General features: G+C 43.2%; 4 protein-coding genes across 7 annotated transcripts in view; 2 read left to right on the plus strand and 2 right to left on the minus strand.

The window, feature by feature from the left end:
- The first annotated feature begins 1055 nt into the window (after window positions 1-1055).
- On the plus strand, window positions 1056-4354 carry LOC128253391 (wee1-like protein kinase). Of its 2 annotated transcripts, XM_052981746.1 has the most exons (6): window positions 1056-1226; window positions 1348-1856; window positions 2294-2630; window positions 2689-3393; window positions 3519-3652; window positions 3813-4354. In XM_052981746.1, exons 2-6 carry the CDS (start codon window positions 1403-1405, stop codon window positions 3962-3964), a joined length of 1782 nt encoding a protein of 593 aa, XP_052837706.1. In that variant the 5' UTR covers window positions 1056-1226; window positions 1348-1402; the 3' UTR covers window positions 3965-4354. The 2 variants fall into 2 exon arrangements, with proteins under 2 accessions (XP_052837706.1, XP_052837705.1); XM_052981745.1 differs by lacking the exon at window positions 1056-1226 and having other exon boundaries at window positions 1233-1856.
- A 1229-nt stretch (window positions 4355-5583) lies between these two features.
- LOC128253395 (5'-3' exoribonuclease 2 homolog) lies at window positions 5584-8640 on the minus strand. The gene has a single exon (XM_052981752.1). It carries the CDS (start codon window positions 8447-8449, stop codon window positions 5750-5752), a length of 2700 nt encoding a protein of 899 aa, XP_052837712.1. The 5' UTR covers window positions 8450-8640; the 3' UTR covers window positions 5584-5749.
- A 157-nt stretch (window positions 8641-8797) lies between these two features.
- Window positions 8798-10286, plus strand: LOC128253403 (DNA-directed RNA polymerase I subunit RPA43). Its single transcript, XM_052981768.1, has 2 exons — window positions 8798-9420; window positions 10026-10286. Exons 1-2 carry the CDS (start codon window positions 8875-8877, stop codon window positions 10272-10274), a joined length of 795 nt encoding a protein of 264 aa, XP_052837728.1. The 5' UTR covers window positions 8798-8874; the 3' UTR covers window positions 10275-10286.
- Window positions 10287-11177: 891 nt separating this feature from the next.
- LOC128253394 (neuroligin-1) overlaps window positions 11178-22839 on the minus strand; it is a 28948-nt gene continuing 17286 nt past the window's right edge. Inside the window, exons 1-13 of one of the 3 annotated variants that reach the window (XM_052981749.1) lie at window positions 22446-22530; window positions 21268-22249; window positions 16984-17216; window positions 16109-16465; window positions 15654-15849; window positions 14949-15050; window positions 14684-14879; window positions 14437-14625; window positions 14238-14380; window positions 12728-13053; window positions 12514-12669; window positions 12282-12446; window positions 11178-12213 (exon numbers count right to left, since the gene is read on the minus strand). In XM_052981749.1, the coding sequence (XP_052837709.1) occupies window positions 11180-12213; window positions 12282-12446; window positions 12514-12669; window positions 12728-13053; window positions 14238-14380; window positions 14437-14625; window positions 14684-14879; window positions 14949-15050; window positions 15654-15849; window positions 16109-16465; window positions 16984-17216; window positions 21268-22040 (3870 nt within the window). In that variant the 5' untranslated portion in view covers window positions 22041-22249; window positions 22446-22530 and the 3' untranslated portion in view covers window positions 11178-11179. Of the gene's footprint in view, window positions 12214-12281; window positions 12447-12513; window positions 12670-12727; window positions 13054-14237; window positions 14381-14436; window positions 14626-14683; window positions 14880-14948; window positions 15051-15653; window positions 15850-16108; window positions 16466-16983; window positions 17217-21267; window positions 22250-22445; window positions 22531-22839 lie in introns of those variants that run through there. The other 2 variants (XM_052981748.1, XM_052981750.1) reach the window with 2 other exon arrangements.

Below are 22839 nucleotides of genomic sequence, written 5' to 3' on the forward strand. Positions count from 1 at the left end.
ACTTTTTTTTTAAAAACTATGCCATTTTGTTGATATCTGATATTTTTAAAAGATCGTAGGTTAGGGTAGGGGAAATATATTTAGCTTTCGCAAACTTTTTGAATTTTTCGATTTCAGCCAGAGTCATGTCAGCAGCTGGAGTAGTTATTTTTGGAGCCTCGACAGACAGCCTATATGCCCGTTAATAAATATTTTTGTAAAAAAAAATCTTAAAATAAAATTAAAAGTTCCATTATTAAATAAGTTTCAAAACATTTTATCTAGTACTTTCTTCAGTAAAAATTGTAAAGATTGCCTATAACGCATTATTTATGATTATTAGATTAAAGAAACTACGAAAAAAAATAAGCCAAAAAATAATACAAAATAAATTTGGGCGGATTTTCCAACAAAAAAAATATGTTAATGCATTTTAAAGCTGATGAATTTTTCGAGGTAATCAGGAAGAGTATTTTTTTCTATTTTTTTCAGCTTTTAAAGACAACAACGCGATTTAAGAAAAAAACAGCGGTTAATTTTTGGTGTGAAAAAAATAACTCTTCGTGATTACCCGCTGATTTATGAACTGGAGATAAAATATGAATGGCAATAAAACCCTGTAAAAAACGTTATTTACACTTTTAAAAAAATGGTACCATACAACAAATTTTAAGCATCATTATTGAATCAGGGAGTTCAACTCCACCGGAAAATCAAGGTTTGATCTCTGGAGCATTTCATCGATATAAATTGTAAGCCAGTGTTATTTATAGGTGTATAATATTAAAACTTATCATCTACCTTCGCTACCAACACATCGTTTTCATTAAGAAAAATGAAGGGGTAAATAGCGAAATATAATGATACAAAAATATGTACGGCTTTGATGACAATCACTCATATTTAGAGAGTTGCTGATGAATCACTGAGAAACTTGGGAGCCCTAGGGATTAAATTGGATGTTCCTATCCGGTAATCTCTCGTTAGTATATTTCAGGTACTTGCACTCATTGCGAGGTGTTTTGTCAATTTTTGTCTACGGGCACACTGTTCGCACTGCCGTTCTGTGCGGTTTGATTTATTTGATTTGTCAGATTTGTTTTGATTTGTGCCTATTTTCCCCTGAAAATTTGTTTTTCTAATCGTAATAAACATAAAAAAAAAACAACTACTGCCGCAATCCAGTTACCCGCATTGATATATTTGTAGTTGTCATTTCTTCGGGCTGTTATTTCTTGGCGCTTCGGGTACGGCCACACTGAAATTATCGCATTCCTCCAGTTCAATTTTGTTTTGTGTTTTGTTTTACATTTTTTTACCCAACGCATTCGATTTGTTGCATCTTTGGCCTGGGTTTTTTACAAAAAGTTGTGAAATACGGAAAACTGTTTCGCCTTGCACCGCGGGCAGCCGGACAGCTACAATGGCATTCCGCCAGACGGAGCACGAGATGAGCGTCACCTCGCTCGATTCGAGCGTCGAGCTGCGGTCGCGCTCCCCGTCGCCGCAGCTCTTCAATCCGCGCAAGCTGCGCTTTGCCGACGACGACTTTGACAAGGACACGCTCGAAGGAGCGAGTCCACAATATCCCCTTCAGCATCGGCCAAAGTTCTTTTCCGCCCCAGAGCAGCCGGACAGCAAGGACGTGTCCATGTCGCCTCCGTGCCAGAAGGTGCGGGCCTTGCGTCTGTTCAGCACTCCGGCCACCCCAAAGACCATCCTGCAGAAGTCCACGACGCAGTGCAGCAACCATCTGTCAGCCGCGGCGGCGGCAGTGAACGCAACCCGGCTGTTGGAGCGGCCCCGATCCCTGCCCCTGCACAACCGCAATTTGCCCGCCCAGGACACGGCGAATGTGAATCCCTTTACGCCCGACAGTGAGTACTGCATTGAAGGAGACAGTTGATTCTCTCAACTAAAGATATTTATATTTTCTCAAAGCTAAATTCAGAAGCTTAAAAAAATCGCCTTGCAATAAAAACTCTATTTATTCATTAAAGTAAACACATATGTATAGTTCAAATGTTTATTTCTTCAAAGCATTTAATTACGATCTTAAGTGCCGGTCAGGAACTCAGGTTTTCTAAACACAAGTCCGCTTAAGTAAATGGAAATCTAAAATATTCTATTAAGAATAAATCCTTTAAAATAATCCCTCGTTCCCTTTAGTTAGTTTTCGTCCAATTCGAAACCTTAAAATACGGTTTTTTATGTAAACGAAATGTAAAATTATTAAGGTGTTAGGCCCAACCTGCCAAGTTAATATTTTCCAGAAACCCAATTATATTATTCTTCTTATCCTTTGTACTTTTAGGCCTCCTGGCTCACAATAAAAAGCGTTGCCGCACGCAGTTCGGACGCGAGAACCTCAACCTGAATGTGAATGCTATGCAAAAGTATTTGCTTAGCGAAGCCTGGGACGAGGATGCGACGGAGGAGGCGGGCGACCCACTGCGCGAGATCCACCACCAGGCTCCCAAGCGGCTGGCCCTGCACGACACAAATATCAGTCGCTTCAAACGGGAGTTCATGCAGGTTAATGTGATCGGCGTAGGCGAGTTCGGCGTGGTGTTCCAGTGCGTCAATCGACTGGATGGGTGCATCTATGCGATCAAGAAGAGCAAGAAGCCAGTGGCCGGCAGCTCCTTCGAGTGAGTTCCTAACAGTAAGCCCATATGAGCATCACATGACCTTTTCATTTCCCCGCAGAAAGAGAGCCCTAAACGAGGTTTGGGCCCATGCTGTTCTGGGCAAGCACGACAATGTGGTGAGGTACTACTCCGCCTGGGCGGAGGACGATCACATGCTGATACAGAACGAGTTCTGCGACGGGGGCAGCTTGCATGCGCGGATCCAGGATCACTACTTGGGCGAGGCCGAGTTAAAGATTGTACTCATGCATGTGATCGAGGGCCTGCGTTATATCCATTCCAACGACCTCGTGCACATGGACCTGAAGCCGGAGAACATATTCTCCACAATGAATCCGAATGCACACAAGCTGGTCGAGGTCCAAGCGCATCAAACCAAAGACGACGACGGCATGGAGAGTGTTTACGAAGAGCTGCGCCACTCAGAGAACTTGGTAACGTACAAGATCGGCGACCTGGGTCACGTGACTTCTGTAAAAGAGCCCCATGTCGAGGAGGGCGACTGCCGCTACCTTCCCAAGGAAATCCTTCAGGAGGACTACTCGAATCTCTTCAAGGCCGACATCTTCTCGTTGGGAATCACGTTGTTCGAGGTCGCCGGCGGAGGTCCGCTTCCCAAAAATGGACCACAGTGGCATAAACTGCGAGACGGCGAGGTGCCAGTGCTGCCGAGTTTGAGCCGAGATTTTAACGAGCTGATAGCCCAGATGATGCACCTAGATCCAGAAAAGAGGCCCACATCGCAGTCCATATTCAGTCATCCGTAAGTTGATAAAATGCTTAATTGTTAATAGAAAAAGGTAAAACCTTTTAAAAAACCGACTATGGTTTTTATCTATGTGTTGAAACTGAAATTAGAATTCAATTGAATCTACTTCCCGTTTTCAGAATTCTAAGCGCCGTTGAGTCGAAGAGCAAGCTGCAGCTCGGTCTAGAGCTGACCGTGGAAAAGCGTAAAAACGAGATACTAATGAACAAGCTGAGGGATGCAAAAAAACAGATTAAACTACTCGAGCAAAGGGGTATGTGGTAGAAAGTTATATGAAGAAATAAAATTGTGATTAAAATTGTAAACGCTTAGAAAGCTCAGTTGTCGACTTCAGTTTGCTTAAAATTAAATAAGATCAACTTATCCTATCATGGCAAATTTCTAACAATGTCTGTGTTGTGTTCATTTTTTAGTCAACCTCCTTGCAGTGACCAACAATCCGGATAGTCTGGATGGGCAGCGATGCCTTCGCTCCTTCACGCGACGCATGCGCACGCCATTCTCGAGCCATGGCAAGTTCGATAGCATATCCGATCGCAACAAGAACGTAATCACCAATATCTGATAAGCACGCAACTCATACCGAACCGATAGCCAAACTCTTCCGAATCGAACGTGAACTAAGCTCACATTGTGTTACCTCTTAAGCATATTCATATAATCGATTTATATTAAAGATATCGCTGCGCCTAATTCTAACCTTCAACCTCATAAACCCCGTGTATTTCAAGCTCATGGATTTAGAAGCATTCGTAATATAATATATATATTTTTCAAGCTCAGTGAACTTTTCTTTGCAGAGAAAGCACGATCGTTCTAAGAAAAGACCCGTAGATTTTAAGATTGTCGCATAGTTGTATTGAGTATTGTTTTCGAAATTAAACTATTTATTATGTTAAATGGAAATCGAAAATATAACATTCCATTCGTTAAAAATAGCGAATGCTATACCAAATATGTCTTTTAATCAATCTTCTCTATAAACATGAAGAAAACAAACTATTTACAACCATTTTAAAATCAAACACAGCAATGGTTCTCCAACGTTTCAGTGCCTAGCTTCAAAGCTAAGGACTTGTAAAGTATTTTATGTACGTAAATGTGTACGCAAATAAAGTTTGTCGGAAATCTATATATTATTCTAATGGAAGGAGAAATCCTGTCGAATAAGTTTGCTTTTGCTGTTCGTCTCATACAATCTTTTCATTCCGTTTTTAGATCGATACCTTGAGTTTTATCAATTCGGATGAATATATCCTATACCCGACATATATCATAATGTCTGTAAGATACTATGCAGTTTATTCGCGCAGCTTATGTAAATGCTATCATAAAATTTACAAAAATGTATGTTCCTGCCAAAAAATCTTGCCAATCGGACGACTATATCTATTAAAACTTCTTGCCGAAGTTAGTTTCAGTTCTTGTGTGACTCCATTACACTGACTTAGAAATTCAAATCAACAAAATTCTTCAGAGATCAGATCTTGATAATTCGGTGGAGGTGGACTCCATAATTCACTAAAAATTTGTTGGCACCTTTTTTTATTTAAGTGTAAATAACGTTTTCACGCCTATTTTATATTTTACCTTCAATTTTGTGGGTTTTATTTTATAAAAATCGGATAATTGGTTTAGAAATTCATCAGAAGATCAACAACTAAACATGTATATGAATACGAATAAGATAAAAAAATAGTCGTTTTATATATTTTTATTTTTGAAATATCTGTAAGAGTATATGAACTTCGGTTTGCCGAAACTTGCTTTCTTATGTAAGTGCAAAGACATAAAAATAGTTTTGGCAAATTAGTATCAGTATATAATTTTCTTTTGGTTTAAGTATCTAATAAAATCTTAGGTTTATTTTCCTTCGTTTATATTTTGAATATGTACCAATTAAACAGCTACAAAACTATTCAGTTAACTATTTAAAAACATCGATTTCATTTTCAAATATTTTTATTCATCTACGTTTGTTGAAATTACTTGTACATTAAATCTCCATTTTATGCATTTCAATTATTGGGTGAAACTTCTAAATTTGTGTGTTTTCCAGTTTTCAATAGTTTTTTCACACTCATCATCATTGTAATTTGACTTTTTTAATCGAGGCACTGAGACTAGATGTTAGATGTTCTGTTTTAAAAAATTATTAATTGTGGATCAATAATGGCTTATATATGGACAGACCCAAAGGGATACCGATTGTTTGCAATGGTTTTAACTAAACTTAATATTTTTTTCGATTGAATAAACTTTAATTTCCTTAAAAGCTATTTTTTATTGTAAATGAACTCGGATTACACTTTTAAGACCTGCTACATATTGAATTGTATGTATGGTACCCTTAAAATCTTCTATAATTCTGGTTTTGTTGCCTGTTGCCGCCTTGTTGCTGGTAGTTATTACTCCTTGGGCCGTTGAAGTTGTTAAAGTTACGCTGTTGATTGGAGTTGTCCTGGTTGTATCTCTGATTGTGGCCATATTGCTGTCGGTTGTTGTAGTTGCCTTGGTATCCGCCACCTTGGTGTTGATTGAAGTTATTATTATTGTAGTTGTAGTTATAGTTGCGACTGTTGTTCTGATAGCCCTGTCCGTGATTTCCCCCTCCCTGGCCGTAGCCACCTCCTTGACCGTAGCTGCCTCCAGCCCCCTGATTGTTTCTAATTCCGGCATTCAGCATGCGATGCCCACTATCCGGAACATAGGCCCTGGACAAATGGCTATTGAATCCGATGACGGGGCGATGCTTTTGTCCCGTCTGTTCCGTGGGCAGAACCTGCGGCGGATCCACGGCATCGGCCAGCCGTTTCGCCTCGAAAATGAAGTCGTCATCGTATTCCGGATCCTTAAAAGTCGTTGTCACAGTGGTGTTGTCACAAATGTCCGACAGTCCTGAGATGGGCGACCTCAGAATGCCGCTAATAGCAGTGTTGAGCTCCGTTTGGCCCAAAGTGCCGCGCATTCCATCAAAGGATATGGCCTTGCACTCGTTCTCATCAGATTTCTCGCTTATTTTCTTGACCTTCTTGTAGTGCGAGCTCTGGTTGCTGATGTACAGGTAATTGTCGCCCCGCTTGTTGCGCTTCACCTCCTCCCCCGTGAGTTGATCGTAGTAGGGAACCAAGGCCTTGAAGAGCCGCTTCTCGTCAACGAAGGGCAGCAGGGCCACTCCCTGCCAGGCGAACTTCTTGCCGTTCAGATCGATCTTGAAGTCCTCCGGATAGAAGTCAATGATTGGAGACTCCGGACTGGACATGAGCTGGGCCCACGGTTCGGGCACATGGGAGCTACTGGCTGCCGGAAACACGCCCATCAGCTGCTCCAGCGGATTAAATGGCTTTGTGCCCTTTTCAAACATCGTGGACAGACCCTGGATGTTCACGAAATCCGATGCGAATGGGGCATAGTGGTACGGGAAGTACCAGTTCCAGGAGGCACAGCCCTGATAGTAGTACTTCAGCACCCAGCACAAGCCCCGGACGTACTGCAAGGCCACGGCGTAGCGGAACTGCTGGTTTCCTGGCGCCACATCGAACTTGGACTCGTAGTAGCGGTCCTTGAAGCCGTCCTCCCACAAGCGCACCTCGTCATTGTCCTCCTCCTCGTCTTCGTCATCCAAGTCTGCCTGGTCACTCGTCCGCTTCCTGTTCCGAAGGGCAGCGGCTTCCTCCTTGTAGTTGCCAATGCTCTTTTGCTGGCTGTTAGGGCCCACAGCGCTGGCCCCAAACGCCGACTGATCCAGGGCCCTGTGGTCCTGGTTCCTCTCCTGCCTCTTCCGCGCCTTATCCCTGGCCTTGAACTGCTGCTCGCGGCGCTGTCGGCTCTTGAAGATCTGGTCCTCGGCATTGCCCAGATCCGTCATAATCAGCTGCACCCTGTCCAAATTGACGTCGCCCGAGTCGGTGAGGTAGCCCTTCGTCTTGTAGACGCACTTCTTGTACAGCTCGACGAGCCGGTCCACTGCGCCCTCACGGATCTCCAGGCTGGGCAGATGGGGCAGGAAATCGTTGCCCACGAAGAAGCACATGAACACCCAGTCGTCCAGGGCTCGCTCGAAGCTGTACTCGAAGGGGAGATTGGGCATCTCGAGAGTCTGCTTCAGGTACTCCCGCAGCACGCTCAGCCGCACAAAAATGAACTTCACCTCCGCCCCAATGGGAACGTCGGGCTTGAAGTTGGCGCCCGTCGGGGCCGTGGCACCCAAGCCCACGCACTTGTCCATCTCGTGGCCAAACCCGTTGCAGATGTCGCAAGGACGCGGCTTGTTTGGCAGGAACTCCTCACGTATGATGGTGAAGTTCGGCTCGTGGGTGGCCAGGCCCAGCATGATGAGATCGGCATCGGCCCCGCAGAGGACGTGCTGCGTGTTGGGGTCGTGATCCGGCTGGGCGCGCTGCTTGCGGATGTAGTCCATGATCTTGTGCTCGCCCTCGCCGGGCACATTGGCGTCCGACAGGATCACCTTGATGCCCTTCCAGGCCGGGTTGTTGTTCAGCCGGTCGTGGACGTAGTAGTGCAGACACTTGCTCAGCCGGTCCATGAACGGGGTGCCTGGCGTGATGCAGTTCGAGTCGAAGTGCTCGCCCTTCTCCTTCTCCGGCGGCAGCTTGCAGCCGCGGCTCAGCAGCTCCTCGCGGATCCGCTCGATCTCCAGCCGCTTCTCCGTGGTCTCCTTGGCCGCCCGGAAGCGGCGCGACCGCTGCTGGTTCATTTTGGCCCGCGGAGCCACCCCATCAATGGCCATGTAGAGCAGCTTCCGGGGACGCACGATGCCGAACAGGCGGTCGATGCAGTCGAAGATGGCCACCATCATCTCGTCCTCGTTCTTCGGCGCCGGCTTGTCCTCCGGATGCGTGCACGGATGAATGATGCCATTCATGTCCAGGTAGAGGTTGTCGAACTCTATGCCATTCGGATTCGGCTGGGTGGCGTCCTCGTAAATATTGCGCCCGGTGTCCGGGTCCACCTGCTTGTTCTCGTTGCACTCAATGATCACGCTCGGATACTTCCGGCTCAGCCAGCGAAAGAATGCTGGAACTCCCATTTTCGCGTCGGTAAAAACTCAACTACTGCCTTTATTTCAGTCAAACTCTAGTTTTCTTCCGTTTTCTTCACCTACAATACAAGCATGCTCCAGCCAGTGGGACCGTACAAATCTTGCGTGCGTAAATATACTTAAAAATACCTATAAAAATAACAACAAAATATCTATATTTTGCACATTAAATTTAATTTTATATAAGGGTATATAAGGGTGGTTTATGTAAAGTATCTTCAAGTTTGGGTAGAATGAAAAACTTTTTTTCTTTTTAATATTTTAAGATTTAGAACTTAGCTTAATTCAGATTTGACGGGAAAAGCCAAGCGGGCATCACCGACCATTTCCAGCAGCTCCTGCAAGGTTGCCAGATCTTCAAAAGCAACTCATGTGGTTGATTCGTTTCGAAGAGACTGTTTTAAGATCTTGCAATGGCCAGGATACTACAGAAATATATCAAGTTTTCGACCAAGGATCTGGAAAATTACGCCAGCAACCCGGAGTCTTGCGTGCGATGCGTCACCACGGACATGCACATGGCCATGGGTCCGTACGGCATGGCCGATTTCAAGCACGCGCTCCACGAGCTCCTCATCCGCACCAAGGTGGGATTCTACGACGTCAGTCTCAACGGCATCGTCCTGGGCATTCAGAACATCAAGGTGTTGGGTCACACTGCGGGCCTGCGGGCTGATGATCCCAGCATGCACCTGGCCATCAATGCGGACTTCTACGTCTTTCGGCCCGAGGCGGGGGCCATTCTGAGCGGCGTGGTGCGGCACATCTCGAAGAGCACGGTCAGCGCCGTCATCTACCGTGTCTTTAACACCTCCATCCGCTTCACCAACAAGAGCCGGAGCCGGGATGATATCGCCATGGACCAGGAGATCAAGTTCCGCATAAAGAGCTTTGACGTCGGCAATGTGACGCCCTACATCGAGGGGGAACTCCTGCTCGAGGAGGGCGAGGAGCCAAAGGTGGGTTACTCATGCTTTTAGATGGTATATGGTGTATTTAGCGGGAATCTTAAATCGATCACCGCCAACTGACATTTATTCAAGCTACTGCGCTAAGTGCCTAGCACATTCTTAAGACTTTTATTTTATGTTGAGAATTTAAAATCCCTTAGAGATACTTGCACTTTTGGTCAGAAGTTAGTAGGAATCAATGTTATCAGGGTAGTCGATATAGACTGGCTCGTATGTTTCTTTAAGATGTTGTTGCTCAGTTCGAAAACAAACGACTGTACTGTTGATACCAATCCCAGACTGAGTGACTGATCCAAATCCAAGATTCTGTAGGAGCCAAAGGTGGGTTTCTCCTGCTTTCAGAAGGTGTTTCGTATCAGTACTATAAATCTTAAACTGTGTTTTAATCAACTGACAGACATATGTACATACAAAATTTGAATAAGTACTGGGTTTGATGACTTTAAATGTTTTTTTTTTTTTAATGTTTGAAGGGATCAGTGCTACAAGGATAGTCGATATAGATTTGCTCGTTGGACTGAAGTTAAAATTGTTTTAAAATGTATATGAATTGTAACTGCTGTTACTAATTTAACTGTTATTTTCTTTCCTAGAATAAATCTATAAAGTTTGGAAGCCCCGAACCGGAGGAGATCGATGTTAAGAACCAAGACCCCGATGAAATGTTAGATGGCCTTTTAGCTGAATTAAAGAAAGAACCTGATTTTGTGCCAGAAAAGGATTCACCCACAAGGAAATCTTCAACAAAACGAAAGAATGGTGAAAATAGTGAAAATAGTGACACAACAAAGACGAAAAAACTGAAAAAAGAAATAAAAAGCGAGCCAATATATACAATATAAAATCATTAGTTGTTACCATCTCTGTATAGTACAAATTTACAATTATATATTGTTGAAATGTAAAAATCGGAATAATAAGGGCATCAAGATGGCAGGTACTGATAATATTATTACAAAAACGCATATGACCTGGATTAATATTTGTATAAATATTATTCTCCCTGAACCGATTGGTATCGCATCATTTTTCCGATATAGACCCAAATATTTTACCATTTAGATATTTTGCCCAAGTTATAGACGTCAATAGCAATTTCATCCCCACTACAATTTTATGATTGTAGGACTGAAAAACTGATTAATTTGAGTTAGATTTTAAAATGTGAGTTTGAATAGTTTGTGATACATATGTATTTCATACAAATAGAGTCAATATTTTACAATACATTAAATACAATACGTGTATCATAGTTATATTATATATGGGTTTCTTTTACAAATCATTAAAAGTGTTTCACATTATTTTGATTTCGCTAATTATTAAATAACAAGCAAATAGAATAATATGAGATTCTAATCGTACACCAAAAAGTAACATAAACTATACACACAATAATAACACTTGAAAAAATATTCCTACACAATACCTTCTTCATCACGACTACAAGGAACATTTACATAATGTACAAACATACGTAATACATACAGTTACAACAATTTTTGTTTGCACGGAGATTAGGAAACCCAAAAATTATGCTATTTTTGATTTTCAGAAAGTGGCAGAAAGTGTGGGCAGTGTGTGGGAATGAATAGAGAAGTTTACTTAATCGATGATCTGCCAGGAGTAAATAAATGAGGTATTCGAAAGCGAGAAAAGGCATCAGTTTTAAGGGACAAAACAACCTAAGTAACTAGAATAAAGGGGAAAAGTGGGTCACAATTGGTTTCTAAAAAGGCTATGATTGCTAGACTGAGATTTCCTGAATATGTACACGTTTCTTGCCGCTGCTACTCCCCGATCCCGCTGTGGAACTTCCGCCCGCCCCTGTCTGCCGCAGTATGCCCGCCTGCGTCTGCTGCTGCTGCTGCTGGGCGGCTAGAAAGGACCTTGGTGGGGGCGGCGGCTCGGGGATGTCATCATCGCGGGTGATTTCCGAGTCATTCCCCGCTGCCGCCTTGACAGCCTCCTCTATCGCCTTGAAGGACATCTGGTCCGAGGACTGGACTGCGTAGTCGAATTGCTGCGAACTGTTGAACTGCAGCGCGGTGTCCACGAAGGATCCCCGCTTGCTGCTCATCGCCGGTGCGGAGTCCACCACCGTGGGCAGGGCGATGGTCCCATAGGTGACCATTTCGATGGGATCCCCCGGCTTGGTCTTCAGCAAATCCAACGTGCCCATGGAGCAGGCGCCCCAGGTGTCCATCATCAAGGACGTCTGGCCAGTAGACGAGGACGGCGGCAGTTCCACCAGCAGTTTCTCCTCCTTCAGCTGCTTGGTCTTCTCATCGTAGCAGCTGTACTCGCCGAACACCACGCCCACACCACCCTTGCCGTCCACCAGGGACCCGGTCAAGGTATATGCATCTGCGATGTCCCCGGGCCCGGGGACACCAGCTCCTCCTGAGCCAGCTCCAGCACCCATCAAGGCGTTCAGCTTCAGCATGCTGGAGTTCTTGCTGTTGTCGCTCTCCTGCAACTCCTCCTTGGTCTTCGCATCCCGAGCCCGCTTCTCGCGCTGATGATAAATGCCCGCGAAGATCAGGACGTTGAGGATCAGCAGGAAGCAGCCCACGGCCACGGTGGCTATCAGAGCGGTCGTATAGCTCTGGAACTGCTTGCCGCCCAATCGTCGGAGCAGCTCCAGGTTGCCAATGATGCCGGTGGAGGCGGTGGCCAGGTCCTTTTGGGTCTCCACGCGACTGATCCCGGTCCTGTTGTCCTTCGGCGATTGGGTGGTGGTCAGCTCCGACACGGACATCGCTCCGTCGATGCCGCACTCTGCAAAGGATTCGTTTGAAAATAAATATGCGATGGGTGATATTTGGCCGAGTTTTTTTCCAACTCACCAGTGGTTGTGGCTGTTCCAATGGCGGCAATGGGAGTTAAGTCCTGCGTGGCATTTGTACTCGGCATCTTCGGGGATGGCGGTGGCGTGGTGGTCCTGCTCCTCTGCGTGATAATGATGTTATCATCTTCCGCGGGCCTCGTCTGCAATTGTGGTCGCACCACGCCTTCAAAATAAGAGTGGGGAACCAAATTAGGGAGTAATAAAGGGAGAGATGGAAAGCAAACTCTTACCCTCATAGAGATCCCGGTTGTTCATGTCGTCCTGGAACTGGTGATGCCGCATGGACTGGTCATTGATGTTGAAGTGGCGATGCAGCTGGGGAATGAGGTTCAGCCACATGGACAGCTTATGACCGCGATAGTGGCTCTGAATGTTGGCCTTGTTGCCTTGAACGTCAAATGTGTGTCAAAAGCGAAATGCATTTATATTGGCCAAAAGACTCACCCAGTTCCACGTACAACTGGTTGACCACATCGTAGGCATCCCAGAAGGGCAGCTCATCGCCGTCGTAGCTGCCCACGTCCCGTTCACTGGACATGCCCAGTTGGGTAAAGGCCGCATCATTGCTCCGCAGTCTCCTCCGGATGTTGGACCGCTTCTCGTGCATGGCATTGCTGCGGCGTTGGTTGTAGATCACGGCCAGGTTGAGGGCCTCGCTGAGATTGGGGTAGGTCAGGCCAGTGGATCGTTTCCTCTGCTCATGCAGGGCGGCATCTGGGACCTCGTTTGGACTGGGAAGGGCTGACTTTTCCGTGGACTGGTTGGGATTGCTGAAGGTTTAAGAAATAAAACAGATTTATTGAGCGTTCGATGGTTTAGACGTTTAGTTCACACCTTATCTTTTAATGGAAATATATTGCATGTGAGTAAAATAAAACAAAATAAAGAACCCCCATAGGTATAATAAGAATCAAAGTCTTATATTTAAAACTTTGTAATCTTAATACTATTGAATTAGTTTTAGATTTATTAGATTTAAATGATGTCATTGAGAATAGCGCAACAAAAATAAGCCTATGCTTGCAGCGCTGGGATATTATATTAAATAAATTAAATTAAATTAAGTTAAATTAAATTAAACTAAGTAGCATAATTATGATTACAATAAACCCTATTGAACTAAACTTTTAAAATAGAATTTAAAATCTAGACTAATAAACTTGCTCTTATACAGGTTGGAAAATACTTTCAATGCTTTTTTTTTTTTTGTTTGACTGACGAAGCGAAAGAAAACTTAAATGAACTGCTTTCACAGCAGCTGCAAGACTTTTCTCTTCAGCACATGACTTTCAACACATCTTTTTTGCTTTTCCTTTGCTTTCATTTGGAAAGTTTGTGGAACTCAAAGCATTAGGTACTTTGCACCAAAAAAATTATTTTTCATTGAAAACCGCAAATAACATACGACTAGCAACCATTATTTTTTGAGCAAATTTATAAACTAATAATATATTTATACTCAATTTAAATACATTTCGCTTTGATTTTCAATTTTTGATTTTTATTTATTTTAAACATGAAAATATTACAATTTTTTATTTTACAATTTTCAATATTTCAAAATGTAAAATGTTATTTTTAATACTTCAAAATCTCATATAACTTAATAACCAGTAGTTAAACTATTTTGTTCATTCATTATTATCATTAAATATTTAATTTATGTATGTAATGTAAAATTTTGAATTCAATGATCAGATTTACTTTTACTATTCCATATTTTTTATGAGTGTATATAATAATATAACTGATAAAAATATCTATACATTTATTATTATTAGCCTGTTATACTAAGAGTTAAACGTTGATTGTAACTGTTCCCTATTTGTTTTTTTTTTAAATTAAAAAAAATTGATATATAGATTCAAATGCGGTCTAAAATGATTTTTTCCATTTAATAAATTTTAATTTCCCGTAGTTATACATTTTTATCGACGAATTGACTTGAACTTACCCGGTTTTGGCGAAGTTGGACAGATATCGCAGCATTAGACGACCAATTTGACGCTCCTGAGTCGTGTAGTTGTGGGGAAAGAGCGGGGACATGGGCAGACCCAACCAAAAAGGCACGTCTTCGCCGCGCACGGAGCCGGTTCTCTATGGAATGCAGGCACAGGAGTTAGTAACATTTTGGCTAAGTGTACTCTCCCTACCTGTGGGTACTCCTCCTCGATTGTTTTGTGCTTGAAGTGCAGAAAGTAGGCCTGGCCCCCTCGCAAACTGTGCATGTAGCCCAACTTAATCAGCGGGGAGGCCGTGTGGCCATCGCTCAGAAATTGAAGCGCGGCATCGCGGGAGCTAAGCGGATTACGTATCGCCTTTTCCCAGTCGGTGTACTCGTTCTGGGGTAAATGAATTATGCAAATCGGCACAATATGGACACAATTAAATTGACCTCACCTTCAGAACGGCAAATATTTCGTTCAGATGGTAGTGGAAGTTGTTGCGCACAAAAGTGCGCAGGATGCGATCCCGTCTCGTCTCGTTGAAGCCGAATTCCAAGTCTTGGGCACTCAAGTCCAAATAGGACTCCACAGATGTAAGGCAGAAAATGAGGTCTCGTTTTGGAAAGTTTGCATATTCAATTCCTGAAGTACTGTAAGCGGTAAGCAATGGTTATACAAAAAAGGTTTATACATATGTGCTTTTGTATATATTTAGCTACCTAACAATAGCTGAGCCTAAGGGCAAAGTGGTGCTGCCCATGGGATTGGTGCCGGGCGATATTACAGTACCATCCACAAAGGGAGCGAAGCCCACGAGGAATCTGTAAAATAAAAAAGGCAGTTAAAAGTTTAAAGTATTTCTGAAAAGTTGATATATGCAATCTCCTCCAAATAAAATAGCTAAACAGTGAATAAGAAATTGAAATTCGTTATTTATCTTTCTTTTATTTTCTTTATGGATAGTAACCGTTTGGGTGAAATTTTTTATAAGCGATTTTTCAAAAATATATAAACTTTATATTTTTCAAACATTTTTTTTAAATTTAAAAAGCGAAAAAAATTAAAAACCAATCAATTTGCTGTTTAACGGCTGATTTATCATTTTTTCAGTAGCTTCCTGTAAATATAACTTAAGGAAAATAATACATAATCTACTTTTTTGCCTGAACTTTTGTATTCGTAATATTTCCAATTCTCAATTTGATGGAGCTATGTTTCTATTCAATCTAAAAACATGATGCTTTAAATTAAAAAGATTAATTGAAGGCTTAAGCTTAAATAAGCAATACTTTGAGAAGTGTTTCACAGGCATTGATATATTTTATGCAGTGGCTTATTTTGATTAATCGAACTCCTAGCAATCGGTCTTTAATGCGGAATATTTATGCCTGCTCTTTACAGAATTGATGAAATGTCTGACATACCGTGGATGATCCACCTTGACCGCCAGCAACTCGGCGACGCTTTTTGTGCGGAGACAGGGGGCCAGGTCGTCATACAACATGTCGCCGTGACAGCCAGTCTGTTCGGCCACGCGCCGCTTTACAAAGAGCGGATTTTTCTGAATGGCCCAGGGTGACAGGGCCGAACCGCTCACGAGAACTGTGCGCTGTATTAAATCTGAAATAAAATGTGTAGGATCACGTATTAATCAATCCATTCTGAAACCTGGTTGCCGTTTTTTATTCAAGTCCAAAATGTTAGAATTGAGTTGGTAAAACAACAAGCTATTTTCAAATTAAAACTATTTAATCTTGAAAATTATTTACAAAGTAGTATAAAATCGCAACGTGTGTGTTTTACTAATTTCAAAACGTTTGAAAAGTAAATCAGTTATGTTTGGGAACAGATCATGATAGATAGATGGAGGATACGCTACCACTCGCCACTGGGGACACAACCAGAATGTTGGCCAGCACAGCTCCAGTTCCGTAGCCCAGGAGGGTGATGCTCTGGGGATCCCCGCCGAAGGCCGGCAGGTTCTCCTTGAGCCAGTGGAGGCCAGCGACCAGGTCCATCAGGCCAAAGTTGCCCTGGGCACTCTCCTTGCCGCCGGTCTTCAGGAATCCGAAGATTCCCAGACGGAAGTTGATTGTCACGACGATGACGTTGCCGTGGGCAGCCAATTCGGAGCCATCGTAAGGGTTCCCTGAGTTCCAGTCGTACGATTCGCCATGTATGAATACCACAGTGGACAATTTGGTCTTCGATTCGCCAGCAGCATCAGCGGTATTGCCTGTGAAGGATTGCAAGAAAAATAATTAACATTGTGCTTCTAATTAGTCTAAATATTAGTTGATAATTACTTTACGTTCGAATCGCAGATGATGAAGGTCGTCAAAGTTGCCAAATCCGCTGAGCTTGCAGTTGCTAATTAAGTACACTGCAATGCACTACGGAATTGAAAACTTCAAAACCTTTTTAAAATACAAAGCAAAGGAACTACCACTCGATCAGTTAATTATTTAATATTCTAATTAATGCAGACGCTCACAGAATAAATGAACAAGGATAAACTAATATTTCAATTATTTAATCAAATCTATAAGCCCGTTAAATTTATAAGATAAATATATTTAAATATTTAAAAAAAAAGAATATTGAGACCTAAATACATTTTTAAAATTGTTTAAAAATAAATTCGCGAGCGTCAAAAATATTTTAATTTATGGCTTCGAAAACATTAGGAATGGGTCGATTATTCAGAACAGGACTCTGGAACACAATAAAATGCGTTGCGAAATTGGCACTTACGTCTCTGGCGGCGCGTCTCGTAGGGCACATAGATATTTAGGTATAAACAGTCTTCCGATTGGTTCTTGAGCAGCGGCAACAGGCGCCGCAGCTGGGCGAGACGGGCTCGCGGCACTTCGAGGAGCGCCTCCGGTCCGTTGGGCGGTATGGGGATGTTCTGCGGACAGACCGGGGAGAATCGATCCGCGCTGCGAACCGTTTTCCACGTCGAGGGTGTTATGGGGGGCATAAATCTGCAAAGGAGGCAGCGGTCGTTTCGATAAGTAAATATGCCATTTCGGCCACATGGGCCAAACACTATCGCATCACGTATACGCACAGTGTGCCCGTACAGACTTACAGCAGCGGCCAAAATAAAGTAACGACGTTTATTTGTTTGCCGTGCTGATTATAATTCATTTACCGAGAGGAAAATATATAAAATGCTTTATGGATTAAGGGGATATCACTTTAAATCAAAATAAAAGCTGGTACTAGTCCTTAGTCTCTTACAAATTTATTTAAAAACAAAATACAAATGAAAAAGGTACGTCTAAATTTTATATTTTAAAGTTCATAATAATTAATTTTAAAACAAAAGTATAATTGAAAAAGTTATGTTTGAATTTTATATTTAAAAGTTGATAACGGAAGAGGCAGATATGTAATGTTTAAAATTTATATTTAAAAGTTTATAAGGATTAATGTAAAACAAAAGTAAAATTGAAAAAGTTATGTTTGAATATTATATTTTATATTTAATACTGGAAGAGGCAGATATTAGCCTTTTACTTGAAGGGTATTCATTGCTGAATTAAATAGTTGAATAAGTAATAGCTGACTACAACAAAACGAATTTATTAAAAAATAGTTAAATCATAGAATACGTTGGGCTTACAGAGTAACTGCTATAATTGTGTTTGATTCATATATTTGAAAGCACGGTTCCGCTTTGGGAATATGCTACTCAGAGCTATTATTTGAACCCCAACTGTATAGTGCGTATGGGTGGTCGGCATTGATGTGTGGAACTTGGCAGCGATTAAAGCAAAAGGATTCGCTGGGCTCGTAAAACACAGAAACTAAGTACCGCCCATCAATCAAAACTGCAAACTGCTTTTGATTAATTGTGCATTTTATTGTTTTGCGTTGAAATCCATCGATCACGACGGAGCCGGATTGGATGAGCTCCTGCCAGTCAGGCATCAGCGATAAATGTGGCTTTACTATGTTGATTTTATGACACGATAATTGACGCGAAGCGTTTTGATTGTTTTCTGCTACTTTGTGGCTGGGGATGTCCCCTCGAGCCGCCCCGTCCTTGCAGTCCAGTCAGCCATCCGGGAGAAGGCAAACAATGGACCGCATAAACAAAAAGCTCGCGCTTTGCGGCGCGCATAATTTTTCAGCTATACGTGACTTGGTTAGTGTGCTTTTCACGTTTCCAGTTTTTGGTAACTCACAACCGCCCCGCCTCTTTCCCCAAAAACGCAGTCGACATGTTCGCTTGCCAAAATTAATACTTTTCGGCAAAAAGTAACGCCATAAACTATTTATAAACGAATATAACAATTTTTGTTTGGAACTTTTTCGAGCGTTAACAGCGAGCGTTTTATTCGGTGTTTTCTCCTGTTCCGCGCACACGGAATTTTGAATTTACCCCGCTGCCCGAAAAAGTATGCTGTGCAAAAGCAAACGCTTAGCACTTTAGCAGGTAAGCTAACAAGCTTATGTGTAGAACATATAAATAACCATCTGAAATATGGAAAGCTTTCAGCGATATTCGATTTGTGTTCGATTATTTGCCTTGCTCTTTCAATTCCCCAACGCCACTATATATGGTGCATTTTTGATTGGAAGTTTTGGCGACAGATGCGCTTGATTAATTATATCAGTCAGCCCCGCCCAAATCACGTATTATTATTACCCTCTTTCGCAGCTCCCTTTTGATTAACTTCTGTTTGTCGATTGCTGGCATCTGTTGCTGCATGATAATGAACCGCATTCATAAACGACTTCATTTCGCAGGCGTCACACTTTGCCACAGGAAGTAATTAAAGAACAATTTTCATGAATTGTGGCTAAGCAAACAACAACGTGCTGTGCTGTGTTGTGCTGTGCTCTGCTGTGTTGTGCTCTGGCAGCGGTGGAGCTGTTGAAGGACCCTTTAAGTACTTCATCCAATCGCTTCATCAAACACACTTGTTGTTCGTGCATGTCACACTGAGCCTTCACTCCTTTGTGCCGACGTGTGTGTGCCAGGATAAGTGCGAAAGTGTCCGTAAGGGGAAACTTTTGCAATATCCAGGAAACTTCACTCGGGGCTCAGCTTTCCGCGCTCGTTTGTCGCCCAATACCATCAAAATGTGTTGCCAATGGCTTATCGAACTTTTGCGGCTCAGAGGTCTTGGCCGTCGACTGTTTTCTTATTAATTGGGTGTGGGGCTTGGCTGGTTCCTCCAGAGAAAAACCCGCAAGGAAGTTGGCTGTTTTTAAAACCGTAGCCCCACACTTACTGGCGGAAAAAAAAAAACTTTCTAATTGTTACGTATACAGTGCACAGTTGTGGATTAATTCGAAGTAGCACTTTGGCTTCATTACGGGCGGCTCCGTTCACTCGTCCCTGCGGAACTTTAAATCCTCAAACAATGCTTTGGGAGTTCCGATGCCGGGGTCCGCAAACTTCTCACTTGCAGGTCCGGACCCGCATAGTGCCAGGCACCATCACGCACACACATATTTCATGAGAATAATTATTAAAATTGCTTCGGATAAAGTTGCGCTGCGGCGCTGTGTGAAAAAAGTTGTCCGAAAGAGGAGAGCCTTTCGGCCTGGGACGACCCCCATGTGGCGCCCAGATTGCGATGGCTCTGGTGAAGCTTGAGTTGCGGCCGTGAGTCACGCGGAAAATACCTTCTTGAATATAAGTATAAATTTCGGATTTAAATTTAAGGTTAAGCTAAGAATATTACATATGTATATATGTTTAGTAGTATTTGAATACTCACACCTTAACAAGAATGCAAATCCATTATTTTTAAAAAAAAATAAACAAACCAACAAGATGAAATTCGTTAGCTTAAAAGATTTTGTATGGAAAATTGGTAAAAACGAATTAAGTTCCATTATTCTTGAGTCCATAAACTATATTTCCGAATATATATATATGCTTAATGAGAAAACAAGCTCTTGCTGAATAAGTTTCTATGAGTTGACTCTGTTAAACATATGAATAGTTTTCAATTCTGCGCAGAATAGCTTTACACCTAAGAAACTGTTTTTAAAAGGATTTTCCTACGCCTATGGACAAAGACACATTTGACTTCGTTGTGGCACACAGTATATGAAGATGTGAGAGCCGTCAGTTAGGTAAGCTTGTTGGTCACACGAACTCAACGTCGTTCCTTCTTTGTGTCGCTAATAAGACAAGCCAACAAGTATTACATTGTGTTTTCTTTCATCGCTAGTCCAAATGAAATTTGTTACATGTTTGCGTGATTACACCTGTTCCTCGTCTATATGAATGTCGAGATCTCGGAAACTATAAAAGCTAGAGAATTGGGACTTGGCATGCAGACTCTAGTATTTCCTACGCAGCGCAAGTTTATTTCAAAACGGAGTCACGCCCACTCTAACGCCCACAAATCGTGAAAGTTTGTACTGTCACTCTGAGACATGTTAGTTCCTAGCTACTGGGCTTTGGTGTGTGTTACGGTCATATCTATCGGTAGACACAATCATTTTTAAAATCGAGCTATTGTAATTGGCAATATCTTTTGCAACGACGTCACTGCATTTTAAAAAACCGGAGTTTTAGGATGAAGAGCAGCGGAGCGCAGCGGAAAGCACACATACAAATAAATGAACGCAACTAATTGGTGTGAGTAAATTGCAATGTGTGTGTGTGTTTTTTTAGTGTTCATGTGTGCTCTGCTCGCTGCTCTGCATAAGATAGGTGCTGCTCGCTATAACCAGATTGTTTTCTGAGGTAACATTTATTTTGAAAATTGTTAGCTGGGAAACGGGTATCTAAAAGTCGGTGAACTAGACTAAAGCACTCTCTATTGTTTTTAAACTGTGTTGGTGAATGCACTGCCATAAGGTTTTGGGCACCCCTGCATTGTACCTAAGAAACTCAGGGTTTCTCTTAACTAATATTGCTATCATGGCATCCCAGTGCACAGTGCCTACGTGAGTGTCACGCTGTCAGCGTCGCTCGGAAAGTTTTCACTTTGCCACGACGACCCCCCGGGGAGGCGTAATCTTATGCGCCGCCAAGGCGCAACTCCAGTCGACTCGACTCACCTGAGACTGCCCACCGGAGGCGAGGCGTACGGGATGCCGAGGAAGGCCTCCACCAGCGGGGAGGAGCGGACCACAATGCCCCGCAGCAGGCCGTATTTGGTCTTCACGGTGTTGCTGCCGTTGTGGAGGCACTCGCAGCCATCAGGCCACAGGCTGGTGAGCAGCAGGAGCACAAGCAGGGTGCATGCCTCCGGGTGTCCTGGATGGCCCGTTGGATGTACGGGATAATGGAGGTGTCTCCGCCGCGGGCCGGGTGCTCCAGCCAACGCTGCTGACGTGGCTGATTGCTGGCGAAGTTGATTGTGTTTGTCGGTTGTGGAATTCTCTAGAAATCTCTTTAATGTTATCAGTCTTATAATGCAAATTCCCGTTGCCATGATGCGGGCATCCGCTTCCGCTTCCGATTCCGCTTCCCCTTTCGTTCCTGTTCCTGCGTCCGCTTCCGCTTCCATTTCCGTTTCCGTTTCTGCTCCCCGCTTTTTATCTTTATCTTGTGCATCCGCTTCCGCTTTCGCAAGCGTTTGCTGCGCAATTGAAGCGCCGATAGTTTTAATGCAAGCCATCAAGGAACCGAGGCAAAGTAAACCGTAAATGTGTAGAAAACGCGATTGAATTATCTTAGTTTGTGCTGTCCTTGCCCTCATCTTCAATTGGCCCGGCCCGCTTCCGTTTCCGTTTCCGTTTTCACTTCCGGTTGGCCGTGACACTTGCCGGGCGTGGGAATCGAACTGTGACTTGGCGTTTGAGTTTGAGTTTGAGTTGGACTTGGGCATGGATCGGGGCAGGACGAGACAGGATGCTGGCTCCGCTTCATCTTGACAGCCGTTGTGCGCATGTTGAGCTTGTGATTCACGTACAGCGGCGTCATGGTTGGACCCTAACGCTTTGATTTCAAATATTATACACTGAACGTGTTGGCCTCCGCTCTACTAGAGTCGCAATTTCAGCGCAGCAGTCGTCCCTGCGTCGTCTGCGGAAATATCTGCAAATGTGAGAAAGCAAATTCACAGCATTAGCGATAGCGGCAAAAGTGCGCTGCAACGGGCTAACCAATTGAGTGGCTAACGGGTGGCCCAGGGCCAGGGACAGGGACAGGGACAGTGACAGGACAAATAGAATGGGGCACAGAGTGCAGTGTCTTCCTTTTATGAGATTGCAGATTGCAGATTTCAGCTTACGGAGTGCTCTGCGGAGCAAAGTGCAGCCCGGTGCCGTGGAGAGCAGAGGACCTTTACGCTGTCAGGCTCCGGTCTTAACTGCGCCACGCATCAGAGCGTGGCATCCTTAAATAGCTTTGGTCAACGCAACCGGCAAGCAGCAATAGGAGCAGCAGCCTCCATTCGATACACTCGGAAAATCATAGACCTAAGACATTTTCTTGAAATATTATTAACCGACCCTATAAAGTATATATATTCTCGATCAGGATCAATGTCCTATATCGAGCTAGCAATGTCCGTCTGTCCGTCTGAATGAAAGTCGGAAACTATAAGAGCTAGAGACTTGATATTTAAACTGCAGGTTTAAGTAATTTCTAAAGCCACGCCTATTCTTACGCCCACGAAACGCGAA

The sequence above is a fragment of the Drosophila gunungcola genome (assembly GCF_025200985.1).
Source record: "Drosophila gunungcola strain Sukarami chromosome 2L unlocalized genomic scaffold, Dgunungcola_SK_2 000008F, whole genome shotgun sequence".
Taxonomy (NCBI): Eukaryota; Metazoa; Arthropoda; class Insecta; order Diptera; family Drosophilidae; genus Drosophila; species Drosophila gunungcola.